The sequence below is a fragment of the Amblyomma maculatum genome, chromosome 3 (assembly GCF_055883805.1).
Source record: "Amblyomma maculatum isolate TAMU_Amacu chromosome 3, ASM5588380v1, whole genome shotgun sequence".
NCBI classification, from domain to species: Eukaryota; Metazoa; Arthropoda; class Arachnida; order Ixodida; family Ixodidae; genus Amblyomma; species Amblyomma maculatum.
The window spans coordinates 194,254,565-194,274,746 of record NC_139346.1 but is presented as its reverse complement, the minus strand read 5'-3'; the positions used below and the strand labels follow the sequence as shown (position 1 = coordinate 194,274,746).

At 48.5% G+C, this 20,182-nt stretch overlaps 1 protein-coding gene across 5 annotated transcripts in view; it reads left to right on the top strand.

Annotated features, from left to right (window-relative positions):
• Camta (Calmodulin-binding transcription activator) overlaps nt 1-20,182 on the top strand; it is a 474,504-nt gene that overhangs the window by 299,192 nt on the left and 155,130 nt on the right. For all 5 annotated transcript variants that reach the window (XM_084599157.1, XM_084599156.1, XM_084599155.1 and 2 more), the window contains one exon: nt 10,007-10,104. In XM_084599157.1, the coding sequence (XP_084455283.1) occupies nt 10,007-10,104 (98 nt within the window). The remainder of the gene's footprint in view (nt 1-10,006; nt 10,105-20,182) is intronic.

Here is a 20,182-nt window from a genome sequence, read left to right as displayed (position 1 = left end):
CGACGCTCCGCGAAAAACTCCGCACTCTTCCCGCTCGGGAAGCTTGAAAAATGAAGCTCCACTGGCGGCAACAAATTCCCTTATCGAAAAGTTTAGGGCGTCGGCGGCGGTAGTTCGTCAAATGCGCCTCCCTAGGCTCCCCCAACTCCCCGCCTGGAATGTTTATGGCGGCTGCCCGGACTCCCACCTTCGCGTTGGCTTCTTCCAATCCGCTCTGAACACCCTCCCCCCCCCATCATCTTCTTCAGCCTTCACCGAAAGAAGTGTATACGGTGTTTACGGCCCGGATTCGGAGCGGAAGTGCCCGCACGAGACGATGCTCTTCGCCGACGGTCTTAAAGCGACCACAGCCTCGCGAGAGCCACTCCGAACTTATGACAAGGACAGTCAACGTGCACGGCATTTCGTGCTCCACGGGAGAAAGCCGCAGCCGCTCGATCGGCATCGAAGTGGAGAAGTTGGGCTGGCGTTCAGGTTATAGTTAGTAAAGCAAACCTGTGTGTTTTACATGCGCTCAGATGCGACATGGACAGAGCTGGTAGACGAAGGGCTACTCGCAGTTCACTTTAGCGAAAATTAAAAAGTGCACCTGACCAGGAACACCAGCACAAAGCATGCTTAAAAGACGGCCGATGGGAAGCCTCTAGTAGGAAGAAATGAACAACAATGGCATATATTTCATGACAAACAACAACGGGAAGAAAAGCTGAACGAAAACAAATGAGGCCAGGGAACTGTTGCTATAGGAAGCTTATAGGAGCAGGCGCGTTTACTTTCGGCTCAGAAATTGAAAATGCACATTGAGAACAAAACGTATGTTATTCTAACACACACATTGTGTCTCTCTCTCTCGTTCGTCGCCATTGTAACCTCGTGAATTTCCCTGCCTAGCCTGTCTTCGCTTTTCCCGATTGTTTGAGTGCTGCCGAGCTCACGGCACCTACAGGTCTTCCACTGGTAAGGCAAGTGGATTTTATGTTATGCCGTAGCGAAACTATTACTACTGCTTCAGTATCTAGTCACTTACTCCAGTAAGACGCCGGAAGTTAGCCACGCGTAAGGCACATATTGCTATAAGGCCAGTTAACGACATCTGAGACTGTTTGCAGCAAGGCGTTAATATACGCTAAATTTTTTCTGATCCGCGGTAGTACTCGTAACCTTCGGCGCCGCCGTCATGACCGTATGGCGTCTTAATTTTCGGGTTTTCTTTCCTTTTCTTTCCCCTTCAAAGACACACTTTCATAAGCCTCAATAGGAAGCACACCCATTCCTCACACCCATTTTGACATGTCGGCGCACACATTCCCCCAGGCTACGACACTCTGTGGGCGGCAGAGCAGTCATTCGCGATTCCTAGCCCTACGGGGGCACCGCGTGCAGGTCTTGTACGCAATGAAGATTGGGGAAAGAAGGGATGTGTTATACTGGTAAAGGCCCCGAGGCGAGTGCTGCGGCTTCTGGATCGGGGGAGTGGAGGAGGTTGGGGGGCGTCGTGATGGATGGGCGACGTCGATTGCGTCTGGACTCCAGCCCTAGGGCGAGTCCAAGGCCGCTCCCAGAGAAAGACAAAAGCCCACCGCGCTCACCAGGCTAAAAAGGGTGACGGGGAATGGCGAGATGAAGGAAAAGGGAAAAGAGGAAACTGGCTGAGGGGCTTTTACACGTGCTTATCCCGCTGGCTCCTACACTTTCTTCCCGCTTGCCGTTTCTTTTTTTTTTTTTTTTTTCCTAAGCCCCCTTTGACCTAGTCCGGGCCCCTCCTCATCCAAGGGAAAGTGTATTCCCGGAGAGTAAAGGGCCTCCTGACAGAAACAAGTATTTCTTTCCTGATTCCTGAAAAGGGGGCGGCCGGAAACCTAGAAACAATCCTGTTTGTTTATTTTCATCTTGTCCTAGCTTTCCTTTGTTTCTGCCGCGAACTTGTCATCCTTTTGCTTTGGATTGTTGGCTGTCGGTAGAAGGCGCGGTCTTGGGGAAGCGCTAGGTAACGTAACAAGAAACTGGGGATTTCTTCAACCCGACAGCGTACCGTCCACAGCAAAGTTAAGAAAGAAAGGATAGGTGCTGAAATTCATTTTACTTTTTTTTTTCTCTCGTTTCTTGCCCGCTTGATTCGTCTCCTTTTTGCTGTCGGTCTTTGTCTTTCGACTGGGGCTTTAAATCCCTCATCTTGCTTCGAGAAGCGTTCGTGTAGTTGGGAGAAACACAATACAGCTCTGGTGAGTGATGAGATGAAACGACGACATGCCCGGGAGGTATAAAGATGAGATGGTGTTAAAGCCTACATCACTACATTAGATGAAGAAACGGAGATCTGATGCGGGCACGTAAACGGTAGCAAAGAAGTGACATTGGGAACGCAAACATTTATGCGGCAACTTGTTAATATGAAGGTTACAGGCATGTTATTCGATGAAAAAAAGTTAACTTTATTCCCAGTAATGTTACTATTAAATACTTTTGATATAATTATGCCGTCCATGCATAGTACCTCGTTTCATCTACGTTCGCGTTCGCCTCACTAAGCGCCTTTTCCTTTGGTGTACGCGATTTGCTGGCTGCGTATATAAATGTCCGCGGTGTACCCACCTTTCGGAAGGAACTCGTATCGTCACGTTATATTGCCCCCGGAGCTTTGCTGGTGCCGCATTTACTGCCCATTGATAACACGATAGAACGAAACTGAATTTCTGTTCCTTCGGATCTCGCGGTATTTTCGTTTCTGATGCCCCTTCGTCTGCACTCATTGCTTTTTTTTTTTTTTTTTTTTTTTAAGAAAACAGTTGAGGAAGGGTTTCTTATCACTAGGTAATGCGTTGTTGAAGCTCTTCTTGCAGACACAAACTCGTGATGTGCTCATATACTGATCGAGGTTTTCTTTGTGTGTGTTTTACTTCTCTTCGCATTTTTATTTATCGCCGCACATTTGCTCACAGTTTGCCTTGTTTTCTGCCAAGCAGAAAGCTCTTTGGCTGGACTAAACATGCCGTGTGAGCAATGCAGACAAGTTGCGCAGATGACCAAAAATGTGTTTTTGTGGTGGCTTAGTGGAAGAAAAGACGAAAAAAAAAAATAGAGAGACTAGTGGCAGGAGGTAGAAGAATAAATAAAATAAGCAAATAAAAGGCGCCATGACTGCGCTGATACGCGTTAACGCTGGCGCTCCTTGACGGTGTCTCTGATCGATGCCGTGGCTTAGAATGCCGAACGGTTGACTGCGGAGCGCACAAGACATTTTTTGTTGTTCTTGTTAGCCTCCTTCTTTGCAGTCTCTCAAGATGCCGAAGCTTTCGTCATGACACTTTGATAGTATTAGCCTCCAGGTTGGTCACGCCATCGATCGGGACCTCTTTCATTCCTGTCGTTCTATCAACGACTTTCTCCGTCTGAAGAAAGTTTGTCGCCTTAAAAACTCACGAGCACGGGTCCCTTTTGGAAAAGTAGCTTCGACGGCGATAGAGTTGCCTTAATGCAATGTTGCTTCCGGCCCATTTTAAATCCACTTAGAGTTTGAACGCGTTCCATGCTGTATTTGTATAGCTTTCAGCAGAATGGCTGGAAGAGAGATCGATCCCGGAAAAGCGGCATGCTGTACCGACTTCTTCGACTCTAAACTCAACGTCTTTTAAAGCTTGTCTCTTTCTTTTTTATGCCACTACGCAATTTGTTGTTCTGAAAAGAAAACGCAGGAGATTTTATGATGCGTAAGATTTCGGCTGATTGAAAACCACTTCAAAAGAGGGGAAAAAACTTCGATATCATTCATGCTGTGGACCCTCGCTCGCCCTCTTCTGCAAAATAAAAAAAAAAAAGAAATAGCAGTGCCAGCAGTCCACTTTTCTCAAGACGGAACGGTCTCTAAACAGACCTCATTACTTACTCTTCGTGTACTTCCCCCAGTCTCGATTCTCCTAGGTTCTTCGCGTGTTTTTCTATCACCGACAGGGCGTTTCACAGCTTATCGGAATTTCATTGTTCGTCGACTGCGTCCACATTTTCGGATAGCTCACTGACGCGATTATAGTGGCAGCTCCTAGGAGGTAATTGATGACTATCATTAATGTGAAACACAGATCGAGATCAAAGCGCCAGGTGCGCCCCAAAGGAGGCATTCGGCACACACCCATGCAGAAACGTACTTCGGTCTACTGTCAGGAATTCGTGATCAGTCACCTTGAACCTGCTAGCTATATCGGAACACGAAGGCCTCCTTTTAGCCTAGTTATCTGCTGGGCTAGTTGGTATAGCATCCTAAAGTTTGAAAGCGCTTGAAAAGACAATAAGGAGATCGTTTTACGGTACAAACGCTTCCCGCGCAGTTCTCTTGCCGTTGCCTTTCCGAGCGCTTTCAGATTTTAGGCTGCCTCTTCTTAAAGTTGCGTCCAACGTAAACCAAATTTGCAATTCCAATGCTAACTTAATTTTTGTTTGTACTTCACGGCCTCGCAGTGTGGTGGCAAGAATTTATCATCGACATCGTAAGTTCTATTATTCCTACCGTTCAGCCGCCTCCAGTCCTAATGGCCGCAAAACGAGGGGAAAAGTTTGCAGTGCTTGCCTGTGGAGACACTGCCGCTCATTGCGGGAAAAGTGGGATAGTGATATGTTCTTCTAAACGGGGCCATTTCTGTTCCTTCCTCTAAGGCAAGCAGGCGCGAGAAAAGAACGCTACAGCGACACGGTTGGAAATGGTTCGCTTCGTGCCCCACCATAGCAGCAGGAGAGGCTAACGAAAGCACCGCTGCGAGCGGGGGTGATCTCCTCCCCGGCTCGTTGGGGAATATCAGGCCGTATAGCCGGGTATATAATGACCGCTTCGTATAAGCGCCCGGTAGCTAGCTATAGGCTGTTGCGACGAGCACAAACGCGAGCGTGCGCGTCTGCCTCGGTGCGTGTACGGGGAGCACATTTCCTACAAAGAACAACAGCGCACTCTCTCTGTATGTTCGCCTCCGTACGCCGGCAGGCTGCGAGATGCTGGCGCACTATCTGCGCGCAGCCGTTATATGGGCCGCCCGTGTAACCCGGTATGGTTTGAAGGAGGGCGGAACGGGAGTGAGGCGGGAAGGAGGGCGGGTTCTGCGTCGGCTTCTGCCGAGTCTTTCCTGCTTACGAAGCCAATTACCGGTCGGCTCGCTGTTTCGGTAATTCTCTGCGAGCGTCATTAATAGCCCTGCCGGCAGCTTCCGTAACTGATGCCCGGACTCGTACGGGTGCCCTGCGTATGACACCGAGACCGTGAGCCGCACGACGACGAGCGCACCGAGCCGGCTGTCTCGGCTATAAAGTGAGCGACCGCTCTCTCTCTCTCTCTCTCTCTCTCTCTCTCTCTCTCTCTCTCTCTCTCTCTCTCTCTCTCTCTCACTTGGCCTGCAATGCGCGTGTAAGGCTGCAGAGCTGCGCACGTTGCGATTGCGTGTGGGCGGAGGAGGATATTAGAAAGGGGAAATGTAGTTCCTCTCTCTTTTGGCTCGCTGCCACGAGCATAAAATTAGGACAACTTCGTCGGCCCGTGTACACCCGCGTCTCTTCCATGCTTTTCTGTCGCGCCTCGTTGCTTGTTGTTCCGCACCCATTCGCGCTGCCCGGCCCAAGAGCTCTCAGAAGCTGGTTCCAAAACTTTCTCGGGGCCATTTGGCGTGTTATATCGCGTGGATGTCAAAATGTGCCGGCTCCTTTCTTAACTGTTTTCATTGTGCTGTCACCATAGTAACTTCTTTCTGCTCTTTGGCATTTTCTTTGGCTAGAACATCTCATTTTTCCACGTTTTTCTTCCTTACTGGGGATATTGTCATTCTTTGACTCTATGGGCATGTACTGCGGAAAAGACGACGATATGATTGCAGCCGTCTTTCTTGCAGCACGCGAAGACGCTTTTCTTAGCTGGAAATTACCACCAATAGCACCAATACGGTATGTTCGGAGTTGCAGGTATGCGTCCAACTTTATGAGCGCGTACAGCCTATGGAGTTCGGGAACCTTTACCGTGTGCAGTATTTGCTATCTATATTTATCTTTATGTCATTGCGGCTAGCGAAATCTGCTTGGCTCTTGCCTGCTGGGTGAAGCTATTTCTTAAAACGTAGTGGCTTTCTTATCAGAAAGCTTCTCACCTCCAAGTTAGGAGGGTCCGTCTACTGTTCGTGGTCTTATTCGTGAATGTTGACCACTGGGATGTCATTTGCTTTACGTACACTGAAATCCATACAGGTGGAGTAAAGGCAGCAAATCCCTTTTCCTTTTTTTTTTTTTTTTTTTTTTCAGAGAAAACTTTACTCTGAGAGGTCAGGCGCTTTTCCTTATTTTTATTCTTCTTAGCCCAAAACGATAAACATCCGTAGTATGCTTTGTTCAGTACCTTTCAATTCCCGTTTACATCTAACTGAGCGAAAAACGAAAGGATATTACGAAGCATGGTGGCTTCGTATAATACTATGAGGTTTTCTTTCTGTAACTGTCAAGCTGACCAGTGGATTTTTGTGCTAACAGTACGCATATAAAAAGGGTAGTAAGATTAATTAAACCGCTTAGCCCTTCTTCTTTCTTCCTTCGAATGAGGTTCACTCTTGGATCTTCGGCATACTCCCCGTGGCATTCGGATCCTTTTTCCGCAGCTATTTCGACAATTTTTGTACATTTCTGTTTACGTTAGCGGCGAAAAGGGGGCACTGCACCCAGGGATTTAGGCTTTCCGGCTCCTAGAGCTGGCCGCGGGAGCATTTATTACTTGCGTGTTAGGCTTTATATGGATTCGCGGTCCCCGGTGGACCGACTCTGCCCGCTTTTGTGTAAGGCAGTCGCAGCTCCACAGATAGCTGGATTTCGTGACTACCGTACGAAATGGGGCGTTAGTTTTCGCTGCGAACATTTGACGGAATATTTACTTTTTCGAGCCCAGTCTCCCTGGGATCGAACGGCGAGCAGTTTGCTTATCAGGCAGTCTTCTATGACCACATCCGTTCGCATTTTTCTTGTACTTGAGTTCGCCTTTCGTAAGAAGGGCGAAGGCGCAAATGTGGAAATCTTAAAGGAGTCGTTTCGAGTGATGTCATCTGTTCTTTGTTTAGCTGCGGATACGTAACTGATAATGAACCGTCTGCAGCTTTAGTCACGCCCCAAGTTCCGAATACTCGCTCACTACGTTCCTATAATTACGCACTTAAAATTTATTTTTATTGTCTGATTCATAACTAAAATTCATCATCGTTGTTCTGAAACTTCCTTTTTATCGTTGTACCTAATGAGCCTTGGTAAAGATTGAAACCAGCGGAAAGACGCAGACAGAGAGGGAGGCACACAGCACAACGCTGGACTGACAGCCGAGTTTATTCCTACGAAATTGACATTCATATATACTCTTCAGCGAAGAAGCAACGTATGCGCACGTGGCAAGAAAAAATAAATAATGGTAATCACGAGGAAAATTACCATAACAGCATGCTATCTATGTGCGCTATTGAGAGCTTAGGAACTGAAATTCCTTATCGCACGAGGTCACAGATGTTTCGTTCACACAAATCTCATCATTTTTAGGATTTCGCGTTGGCTCTTTGTTTTACCCCGCCCCAGAATGATGGCTTCCTTAAGCAACGGCCTGCATTTATGCTTCCGGCAGTGTTTTGGCAAATTGGTCCCCTCGTCGAAAAGTACAGATCTTTCATGCTCACGAAGTTGGCCATTTAAGCACCGACTTGTCAGTCCAGCGTACATACTCCCTCATGATAATGAAATGCAATACACAATTTGCGCTGCAATACGCAACTCTGTCTGCGTCTTTCCGCTGGTTTCAACCTTTACCAATATGTACTGTACCAACTGGCCCAGCTCTCCACTGTACTAATGAGCCTTATCGTTATTCTTGCTATGCCTATTTATTTCGGAAAGATGGAGTTCAGCCTTCGAGAATTGCATGTTTATATAAGTTTCTTTTCATCGCACTCTCTTTCGCTCCGAGTCATTAAAGCGCCTTTCTTTTTGCTTTTATGTCCCTAAAACAAGATATTGGCAGATATGGGTGGTATGCAATACGCTCTTGTTTCAATGGGGTCGTTGGTTTCGCTTTGTTCGTGTGTGTGTGTGTGTGTGTGTGTGTGTGTGTGTGTGTGTGTGTGTGTGTGTGTGTGTGTGTGTGTGTGTGTGTGTGTGTGTGTGTGTGTGTGTGTGTGTGTGCGTGTGCGTGTGTGTGTGTGTGGTTAAGTGTTAAAGTGTTAAAGTGTTAGTTTAGATTTAGTGTGGTTTCGACATTGTCATGGCCTGCTCATAATAAAGGGCTTGCCAACGGTCGAGTCACGGTGGTCAGGTGTGGTTACGTGAGTTGTTTGAGTCGTTCCTAATGTCGTCATACCTAAGCACGGAAGGTGGGAGTATACACTTTGTGATAGCTTTGTGCACCGCCAAGTTTAAATTCGTTAGCTCGAAAAGCCATGCTGCAGCCATATGCTGTTGGGCGCTGAGAGTAGGCAATTCCAGCGTCATTTGCAAAAGGTCATTCTATATGCGAGCGTGAACGGTAATCTCGATATAACTTAGTTTCATGGTGTACCAGAAAATAAGTGCCGATCCCAATTTGCTTCGGCTCACCTCTCTATTGTAATTTTATTTTGATGTCTGTTTGATGAACTTACCTACCTATAAATTTGGGGCAATTCCTGGGAAACTGTTTTATGAACGTTACTTTTGTTCACGCATTTTATAACTGCGCCATAACAATCTATGTGTCCAGAGGTCCTGCCTCGGCAGAGAGAGAGAGAAAACTTTTAATGAGCATATAATCAGTAAATATACAACAAGCCTCGTAAATATACAAAATTACAAGCCTCGGCAGGCTTGTAGTTTTTTTGTATTTATTTGCAAAAACGTATCCCATTGATTTTTTGTGTCATCCTTTATCATTCGTTGTGAGCGCTGCGCAAACTTCAAAAGCAAATTTTATTTTTATTCGCACCAGAAGCATGGACCAATTCCATCAACGTGCTCATAAAAGTTTCTTACAGTGTTCCTCAGTTGCCTCACTGTTGAACGGTGTCCGACAAAGCTGGACTTTGTCCGGCTTTGCGAGCCGCTTCCGCATTATGTACTGTAGAAAACTGAAGCTAACGCGTGTACGGCGTATGAATCTCGTTCATCGTATGGGATACATTACAATTTATTCCTTGATCATTTTTAACGTCTGAAGGGCCCTGTCAGATGGGCTTTACAGCCTCGGGAAACGAACATTGCATAAGTGTCAGAAAACATTGCATAACGTGAAAAACTACAAGGATTTAATGTTTGGGTGCGTTTTAGAACTGTCTATTAAAGCGAACCTCAGTAAAAAAAAAAAAAAAAAAAAATGGGTGAACAGATTTACGGGACTATGCAAATTCGCGGAAACGAGTTTCCTGAAGCAAACCCCTGCGGCAGTTCAGAGAATACTTAAACGTTCCAGGTTACACACTTCATTTCGGACATAACAAATGTTATCGAAGTGTGTTGAACCCATCACCGTCTGGAGCGTCCGATTTTCAGCTGTAGCCTGCATCTGTGGTTTTGCCCCAATAACACCCTTTATGCGGGGAAGCCGCCTTGGAATACCTCGAACTTTTGGGATGAAATCGAGGTACCGGAAGCGAACTTGAAGCAGTGATTGTAATTATCGTTCGATTGTGAAAAAACGTTCTAGGTGGCGCAGCCAAGTTCCTATCTGTAGGTACGAGGGAAAGGGGAAAAGATATTAACATACTACGTTCAGGTTGACTTTGTTCCGAGACTCGTTCGTCTAGGCAGTGCCTCTGCTGGGTGTGTGGTGCTCAAATATGACTATCGTACCCGGCACAGACTCCAAGAGTCGCGGAAATTTCCGCTTTGTGTACCGCCGATTTTTATTATCTTCCATTGCCGCGTGCATCCTTTCAGCGCCCAACTCTTTTTCGCTAATGTGGCGTCTCGCGCCCAAAGTGCAGTCTCCGCTGTCGGCCGTGTTCTCATGCCTTCTTCCTCCCCACTCCTGTCTTCTCGTTTGCAGATGCGGATGAGAGCCGTCCCGCGCTTCCCGAGAGCCTGGAGACCATCCCAAAGGCGGATTATCTCCCGACGCAGCGACATCGCTGGAATACAAATGAGGTACCCGTCCTTTCCGGAACTGACATGCGATGCCTACGCGCTTCTTCCGACTCACCCCCTCTCCCCCTCCCCCAACCTTCGGGCTATAAATATACACCGGCCTCATTTCAGCGGCCTTTTCTTGCGCTTGTCCTTTCCCTGGAGCCGTCACTCGTCGCCATCCGCCATTGCTGCTTAACCCTAGCGTTGGAAGAGGTGGCTGAAGGAGTTGCTATGCGGCAATACCTGTCGCTCCCACTGTGCCAGAAAAGCGCGGGACGTGCTTGGCGCCAATTTATCTCGCGGTCTCTTTCCGTCTCTTCTGCGCTTCTGTCTGCAGGCCTGGATCTTAGCTGATTTCATTCTAGTCCTTTACGTCCTCCATCCCGTTGTGCGGCGCTCTGTGCGTATAGAGCCTTCTCCGGCCAACTGTAAAATACGCTGCAAGGTTCCCACTATTTGCAGTGGTGTAGGCGCAGGAAGAGGAACCCTTCTGCCTGATGAAGTAATTCCTGTCGGTCAAGGCCCATCAGCCTTCGAAGCAGCGGTGAGCAAAGCATAGAATGAATGGAGGAAGAAGTACGTAGACTTAATTGGAGACAGGGCTGTTAGGTTGTTCCTTAACCATTTATATTTACAGATGGAAATAAAGCGTAATGTAGGAGACGCTGTGTGTGTGCGTGCATTTCAGAAAGAGTGAAAAAAAAAAAACTCATTACTACCAAGCTATAGCAGTGCATCTGAACGCGAACAATGGTTATGTTAGGAACTAGTCGACTGCGCGTCACGGTTTCCCTCGTCAGGCACTTGCGCACACGACATGGTATGGCCGACTTTCCCTTCTTGGCTTGCTTGTTCTCCTTGCAGTTTTGATGAGTAGTGTTCTGGGTTCTGTAGTTATTACATTTTTGTTTCCCAGTATTTCACTTGATTTTGCTTTTAGAGCTTAGCTTTCTGTTAAGGAAGAACATCTCTCTTTTTCTTTCGCGGTCGATGCTTCCGAACGAATTCGTCGTGGCAGAGTCGCGGCTTGGGCAGGCCGTGTACTTGTGCACGCGGGCGGTGTGTAAGAGTCGTACAGAAGCGGCAGCCAGTGACTGTTTGAGCTATAAAAGCGAAACTAATAAAATCTTTCTCGAGCAATGTTTCCCACGATGCCGTAAAACACTCCATAGGTTCTTTTTAAAGCCACCTTTCCTCGTTTCTGTGGTTATAGAATCTCATTTACGCTATTTTCCTCCGTCTTCCTACTTTTTTCTTTCGATTATCTGTGCATTTCTCATGGGGATTTATTGTCTGGACTTTGTTCCTTTATTTGACATTTAACTGTTAAATTCCATAGGAAAATACCGTATCTATAGGCCTATATAGATAAACAGATCGGAAATTGAACGCATATGGGAAGATCTCGTCATATTTGCCCAGCTCCTGATTTGGAGTATCAGGTATGGCATATCCGGCCAGGTCTCCAATGCCTAACAAAATCTCGATGGCCTTTTCTGCATTGCACATATCTCGGCACCATTTACGCTCAGTGTCGGCCAGCATGTAACATACAAATGTATACAGATCAACACCCACTTACATTGTACATACAAAATCTACTTCAGAGTCCTTCGACAGTAAAAGTACATTCAATAAGCTGACATCGCAAAGCACACGGCCTCCCTCTGCATTTGGCCTTCATTGAAACGGGGTTGACTTGGCCGGATTCGACGCCGGGTACTCCGGTCCGAGCACACTGAGAATAATGTGCAACGCACTCGATGTCACAGTGGCTCCTTTCCGCACTTTGATGCAGGCTTGCTATGTGACGTCAGTGCACTTTGTGCAAAAACACCTGAGAGGGCTCCAAAAGCTTATGCCCACAATTTTGCCTAGGCGAATTCTAGCTGACAATTTTAACCTCTCAGCGATGAAGTAGGCTGCACTATACAATGTGCACGAGGGTGTTCCACGTCACAGGCACAGAAATTTTACGCAGGGTATAGTAAACATGCAGTGCACCTATCGTAATCAGGCAGACTTGATTCAAGACTTCCAGCCGCTGCAGGTCCGTGGTTACACGACACCGACTGGCTGTTTCTTCTCTGGCGCGAAAAATAAAATTACGCAACAACACAAAGGCCGAGGAGAGGCACAAATTGAATGCCGAGACACTATTCGCCGAGGAAGCGCAGCGGTGCTCTCCTGACGCCACGCCGTTTTCAGCCTCATCGCGTAAATGTGGGCAGGTAGATTATGGGTTATGTACGCAGCCAAACGGTGGGGATTCGGAGCATTTCGTTTCGTCAGCGCGAACATTTTTTTTATTTTGCGCTTCTAGTCTGTTCCCCCTTGCCTCTGTGTACGCTCATGACAAAAGCACTGCCCTTTTTCGTGTGGCATTGAAGCCCCGTCCAAATTAACAAAACGATGGCCGTGATCTACAAGCACTTCCGTCAACAACACCCGGACCCATGCATAGCGCAAGGAACGCATCTCCGTCTTCGACGCGCGCACTTTTACTATTGCTCCTTTGGCGCAAAGTGCTCCACGGACTTCCGCAGAGTGACGGTTGCGGTGGTTCGCCTGTGGTGGCTGCGTGCCGGGAGTCGACCCGGACAGTCTCAAGGCATTCCTGTGGCCACGCGACAGTGTGCGTACCCGCAGTAGTACAGTTTGAGCCTCCGTGGGTTCATCGAATAGGTGCGCTTGCTGTCCCGCCTGCTCTTCGCCAGGGAGTGCGCGCCGCGTGACAGGAGCGCTCCGTGTATGCGGCCGGGCGACCCGCGTTTTCCAGATATGGCCCTGATCTGACCTTATGAGGTCGCGATGACGTCAAATATGCAAACAAACAACTATAGCTTCCGCTTTAATTACTTATTTTTCCTGTTCTCGAGGAACGCTTTCTTTTGTAGAGAATTCGGAACGCCAATGAAATTCTCCAGTTTTTCGTCCTCTCTCTTCGTTGCAGCGCCATTCCGCGACCGCCGTCGACTCGGGCGAACTGTCACCGCGCCGCATCCCATTCGGGTAACGAGGCGCCCCATCTCGTATGCCGCGCATGTAGTGCGCATCGCAGCGCTGCACACTGGTCGCCGCTCTGCGACGGGAAATAAACGGGTGGAAGATGAGGGAACACGAAGAGGATGCCCCCCCCCCCTCCCCCCCGCGCCTTGTGTAGGTGTCGCACATGGGTGCATCGCGCTCGCGTTTCAAGAAGAGGCGGCCGTAACTCTAATTGGCAACGCAGAAAAAAAAGCAAAGACGAAACTACATTGAAACAAGGCTGCGGTCTCATTCCACTGTTGTGCTTTAGTTCTGAAATCATTCCCTGTCCCTCGGCTTTTCACTCACGTGCGAAATAACATTTGCTCGTTGTCTCTGCGGGGTTGTCGGCTGTTTTCTTTTCTTCTTTTTCTCGGTGGCGCATGAAGCGTGAAATTGGTCGCATTTACGGCCCGCACACGTGGTTCTTCGCAGATACGAAACCGCCAAAAAGTAAACAGCGACGGTGAAAGTAATGAAATTGCTGCATGAGATAGCCGGCCTGCATGAAAACTGTTAGTGCGCCTTCGATCGCTTCAACAAATGCACAGTTCTTTTTTTGTCAGAGTGACAAGCTAAGAAATTATCCTAATGTTGTTGGGGAGTCAATATATAAGTAGCATTTCACCCGATAAATATCAGTTTGAAGTTCTGCGATTGCGTGTCCTCGTGTCTTAGTCGTCTCTTTTGCTGCGTTGCGTTGGCATAAATACATAACAGAACACCGACTAGCCCGCACTCTTACCCTGCTGAAAAAAAGAAAAAAAGAAAAAAGAAAAGGCGCATTTGCGGCAGTACTTCCGAGCGGTTCGCTGCTTTTTTTTTTTTTTTGCTTTTTTTTTTTAGAGGGGGCGGATTATAATTCTTGCGTACATCGCCACAGCGTATTGAGACTTTTTAAAAACCACCCACGCGTTTCGTTTAGCTGTTGACTTCATGTTTGCGCTCCACTTGTTGCCAACGAATTTTCTCGTCCTTGTTGGCGTTTCTCAAGCAGTTAACCTTGAACAAACGTCCGCCCTGCAACGGGGCGGCCCCTGGTTTGCTCATAAGAAGAAAAAAAGTACGATTAATGAGTGGGATAGAGTCGACTAGTACGTAATATTTTGAACCGAATGGTTGGGGATATTTTTTCATCTTAGATCGACCATTACCATGCAGGCACTGTCGGAACGAGCCGCTACGAATCCCTGGACCCGGTGCTCAACCGCAAACCGCCGACCTGTACCTTTCACGAAAATATTTTCGGAACACCGCGAATCGGTACGGCTGCAAAAAGCCTCGGCGAAACGAAAATGATTCACGCACTTACCCCTTTCGCGGAGAAACAGACCTAGTTGATGATAGTGGCGCGCCGGAGGCCTCGAACGCTAATTAGCGATCTCGGCGGCTCGTACGGAAGGCGAAGTAATGCCTCTGGCATCTTAGAAAGAAGCCTCGTTGCGCCAAATGACGAGCGCATTGAGGAGGCGCCGCCGCATCCGGATAGAGTCCGCTTCATCCCCCGCGTCGCTGACACGAAAAGAGGGCACGTGTGGGGAAGGAACCGTCGAAAGGCTCACCGAAAACTTGAGGCGCAAACTATGCCGCGCGTCGCGCGCGATCTATATCACTCGCTTGCATGCTTATGCCTCCGGGGCATAACTCTCGCTGAAAAGGGTTTGCATTGTCGCGCAGTCGTTTTCCAGCGCGCCATCTCGCGATGCGCATAAACGTCTAGCCTTGCAGGCTTTTCGAACTTTCTCCGAGATAATTACGGCGGTCTTTTTGATCTCCGTCTTTTCAAACCTCTCCCGAGTTTCCTTCAAAAGGTCTACAGCCACCGCGATGCCATCTAGCCATTCCGCCGTGCGTTTGTGGGGTTCGCTTTGGATCTCCTCCTCACTGTCCTAGTGCTTCTGAATGCGGTAGCTTTGCTTAGGGGGGAGAGTGTCGTGTTGCTCTTTTTGATCGAGCTTCAATGTTCACAAACATTACACAAAAATGCATAGTCGGACTAGCACTGCGATACGGTAATAGGTGTAATGAACGCTTTGGAAAATGGAGGGCAGCGGACGGCTCCTGAAAACCAGGATCCTCTGAAAAAGAAGGGGGAGCGTTTCTTGGCCAGCAGGCTTATTCCATCACGCTTAAGTTGTATCAAAGATCAGTGACAGAGAAAGGGTAAACTTTGTACTGCACTCTGCGTGTCACTTCTGTCAGTGTAGTAAAGATATAATAATTCATGTATGTTACGATATTCTAAAATTCGCCTTCATAGGTGGTTAGCTAGCGTATCGCATTCTAAAGCTAGAAAAAACGAAAAGATAAAGATCATAAGCCTTCTAAACGATATTTTTCCCGCTCATATCCTGCAAGGTTGCTTCAAGTCGTGCGTCGATCTCCGCTATGAGTCAGCATATACAGAGAGTAGATGAGTGCGATGGAGAAGGACTCCCCGCTCCTAAGTACCGCAGGAGTTAGCATATACCGCCTGCATCGGTCGGCCCTTGTACGATTGAGCTCTCTTCCATTCGTGACATCTTGCCAATGGATGGCGGGCGCCTGCGGTATGCTAGAACAGCCAGATCGGCTCTTCAAGAGCTGGCGGAGGGTCTGGTCGCTGTGCCATCGCTCCTTGAGCACGACCGTGTCGTCCAGCTCTCGTTTCGTCATTCCCAAAAAGAGAGGCCGGTGTGGCACTCTCTTTTCCCTCCCCATCCTCCCGTCGCGGCAATCGCTGACAGAGGACAGCGAGTGACCGCTGCGGTCTCGCCGACGGAGCCACTTAGTGTGGGCGTCAACAGACCCGTGAGCAGCGGAGATAGCTCAGGGATGCAAGAAAAAGCTTTTCGCGTCGTTCTGCGAATCGCTCGCGAGCTGCCCGTTCTTTCCTTGCTTTTCGGTAGCAGCCTGTCTATCTGTCAGGTTTTGTCTGTCCGTAGGGAGGAGCGGTGGCGTAATTCCTTCGAGTTGTCGGCGTTACCTCTTTTCCCGTTTGCACCGCTCCTCTCTGCGCGCGAAAGAAGGCGCGAGGAGCATGGAGAGCTTCAAAGAGCTGGGTATTCAGGGGCTGGGGCGGACCTAGCATGTCCCTTTTATTGAGCAAGCAGAAAGGACGGACGATGCTGTCGTATAGGCACATGGAGACTGGCGGCGTTCTTGTGGATATCGCGTTTGGGACATCTTTAAGTTGATTTGTCCGGCTTCGCATTTTTGGTCTGACGCTTACCTTCCTGACAGACCTTGACTCATTGTTACATAGGCGCGACAGCTCGACGTATCTGCAAGGCATCGTCCCGGTTTCTGGGGTCTCCCGGGGGACGGAAGGTTTGTGTACCTTAACAGGTAGGTGATGTAATTATAGGCTTCAACTTTCGCTTTCGTGCATTATTTTCTGTGAGTTTATTTTGCCTACTCTCATTGATTTGGATAACATTTGTAGGTGAGACCTATAGGCACGCCCGGGCATCTGTGTGCAGGGACTGCTCATCGCAGCGTGAGCTGAGAACAGTATCATACGTCACAAGCTTAGGTACATGAGTACGGGGCATTGCGTCATCAGGCAAACACTTTAAGGTCGCACACGACGGCATCGTTCCCCGTACCTCGAAGGCTATCGCCAGGCGGGATCGAAGGCTTGCTGGAAAAAGCGTACGCCCTCAGCGTAACCCGTTCTTAGCTCGGGAAGTTTCCGGGCGCATGCTTAGGACGTGTAGAGGCGGAGCACCGACAACGTGAGCTGCTTTCGCTCGAACTTTGAGAAGCGAAACGCAGCTATATGGATTGTGAAATGACGGAAGAGCAGTAAATTTGTTTAACGTTGATAGTGCTGGGTGAACTTACTGAGCCAACGGCAGTAAGTTGTGCCACAGTATCCTAAAGAAAATTTCATTTAAGCTTAAGTCGGCAGAGTTGTGCTTACAGCTTTTTATGCTCATCAGTCAAATCAGCAGCAGGTACAACTACCGCATCTCTCCGACATTTCTTCGCGCACCGAAAGTGCAAACAGTGATGCGAAGCGACACTCGAGAAATTCTCTAGACTTCCCACGTCGATGGCCGAGAGCGTATCCGCCGCTCAAACTTCGACAACATAGTTGTGTTCTCCGAGACCGGATCGGCGAATTTCCTCGGCCAGTCCAGTTCATTTATCTTTCCCGTTGTTGTGGAATTGCGCGCGCATAACGCGCTTGGCTGTACGAGTGAAGCAGAAGCCGGCACAAGGCCGTCTCACCCATCGGTTATCTGGGAACAGCTGCGGTGACACTCTATGAGCCTCGCCGCGCAATCGACCGGCGCGAGGCCTTTGGGGCCTACACGGATGGCTGTGGCGACGGCGATTTCTTGTTCTAAGTAATGGACCTGAGCCGGTTACGACGCCTGCGCGGGCTTCCACTCGCTCACTCATATCTCTCCATTCTGTCTTCGTGTATGGCGAATGTGTCATTTCGGATCGGAGGAGCCCCTGCTTGCTTTCTTTCTCCTTCGGCAGGACCTCTCTCTCTCTCTCTCTCTCTCTCTCTCTCTCTCTCTCTCTCTCTCTCTCTCTCTCTCTCTCTCTCTCTCTCTCTCTCTCCCTACGCTTGTTTTTCTTGGTTTCTTCGTTAGCGCTGTTAAGACGCAACAAGTCCGAAGGGACGAGGCACTAAGAAAAATGAGCGTTTTTTTTTTCTCTCTCTCTTGTTATAACGACGTCTTCTGTATTTCTTGTTCCTGCCTTTATCTCGTTTTCTAGCTGCTGGCTTTGATTTTCTTCTGTTTTTTTCTACTACTCTCTTCTTTTCTTGCTCGTCCGGCACACGGGCTGCTCGCCCGGCCTTTCATTTCCGCCCTTCTCCCGCCGTTCTCTCATCGGCCGTCCCGTATCTGCTCTGTGGATTCTGGCCGTGACAGGGCATCAAAGCCAATGTTGTCGCCCTGCTATAACGTCGCGCGTAATCTGCCTTGAGACACCGTGTAGTGTGTCGCGGACGTTCTTTTTGTGCCCGGATGATCGCTTACGCGCGCCCCTGAGTTATGAAGGAGGGAGCTTTGTGAAACGTGAGAGGGATGGGGTGATCACGCCCCCGGTGAACGCAACGCTTAAATAATGTGACGCCACAAAAGCCCCCCATTGAAGCTTCACCGTCTTCCCTTGTTGCATGGCGTCGTCGTAGGCACGGCAGCAGAGATCGCGGAAGCCAGTCGGTGTTGCTTACAACGAGTCGTTGGGCTGCCTGGATTATTATTTGGCCGTTAACAAAAAAAAAAAAAAAAAGCAACGAGCTCAAACTGTTTCGTGTACTTTTCCAGCACTTCTGCCTTCGGCTGCCGTCTACAACACGCGGTGAACGAAACGAAAAAAGGTTGCATTGACATAAGCTTTAATAGTTCAGCTGAATCTCCAAAGAAAAGGCACCTTTCTTTTTTAACTCTGACATTTTTAGACATGAAGTCGAGAATTTAGCGCAAAAAGCGCTAGTCAATCGTCTTATGTGTCGTTCTTTGTCTATCGTTCTTTATTTTTTGCGCTATATTCTTGACTTCATGAATCGCCAACTAGTCCGGCAGCATGCTCTCCTCAAGTACATTACGTTAGACCTTTAGTTATATCTAGAACGCGGAATTGTGTGCGCTTGCTTTGGCAGCTTTTATTGTGAATGTGTTAACAGCGTGAATTGGAGGTTCGTAGCGATACTCTCGTTGTAGGAGATCTCTAGTGTTCCCTCCCTGTTACTTGATCATTAACAGTCATGCAATACAGACTTAGTCAGTTTGCGGACCTTGTACAAAGACGGCTGCGCGAGTGTGTACACCAGTTGAAAGTATCTAGCGTGTCATTAAAAAGTAGACCAGTCTTTCGTTAAGGTGGCTCCCCTCCTGACATCAATTTTAAGCAAGGCTTTGCCGTTAGCCGATCTAAACCTCCTCGAAGAAGAAAAAAATGCTATATTCACTGCACATTCTGGTCTCCATCCGGCTTCCCCCTATAAAAGGGCAGGTCGCAGGCGCACTAACACGGAAGGAAAAGTGAAATTTCCGTCGCTTCGGCGTTGAGCAGCCAAGGAGCGTGAAAAATCCAGATTGAAAGGAGCGGCGGTCCGTGAAAACGTGAGCGCCGGCGTTAAATAACAATCGCTCGCTACTAGTGTGAGTCGGGGACGTTAATCAAAGTATCGCCTAACGAGGCCAGCCGGGGTGATCGGTTTCTCGTTAGCGCCGTGTAACGAACACCGCCCCTTCAGTGCGACTGACGCCGGAACGATGGAACGGCTCCCGTCAAGAAAAACTGCGCGGTCATTAGTGTGCGCTTTGGTTTCTGCGTTGCATTGCTTTTCTCTTTTGTCGTTGTTCTGTTCATTCCTCCTCGTGGTGCCATCTATGATTCACCTATCCTTTGGTTTGCTTTCTTTATTGTTTTTTTTTCTTTAGCCCTTTGGTGCCTAGAGCGTTCAGTCGATCTTCGATATTGTCTCACTTAGCTTCTTTCATTTTTGCTCCCTTTCCTGCGTCCTCCGCTTGCACCCGCGCATGTGAACGGGAATCCGTCTCTAAAAGATATATTACTGTTTGCCCAGTTCAGATCGCCCGCTTTTTTTTTTCTGCTTACATCCCCGTCGGCGAGAGCTCTCCCCCATTTACTTTCCCATGTTCCGCACATGTTGTGCAACGTTAACTTCATGCGCTCACTTCCTTTCAACATCACATTGCCTCTGCGTTCTTTTTTGAGCACAGGATCAATTTTTAAATCACGTATTTACGTAACGAATGGCAATAGCGGGCCGAATGAAACATCGCTACCCTTCGGATAGCTTTTCGCTTATATTAAAAAAAAAAAAACGACGATTATGTTACTTCCTAACGCGAAATTTGAGTGCAGCTCAGTGGCGAAGGGCGGAGGCTACGCGTTTCGGCTCGGGCGGCGCACATATCGAGATCCGGCGCCACCGATCGGGACTCTGTGATTGCCGCCGCACTGGGGTTACATTGGAGGAGGAGCGAAGAGAGCAATTATGTTATTAGGAGGTCGCTGGAGACAGCGTGTGGGCCCATAGGAACGTTGTGCGGCGAAGAGATAGCAGCGACTGACTGATGCTGCTGACGTCTTT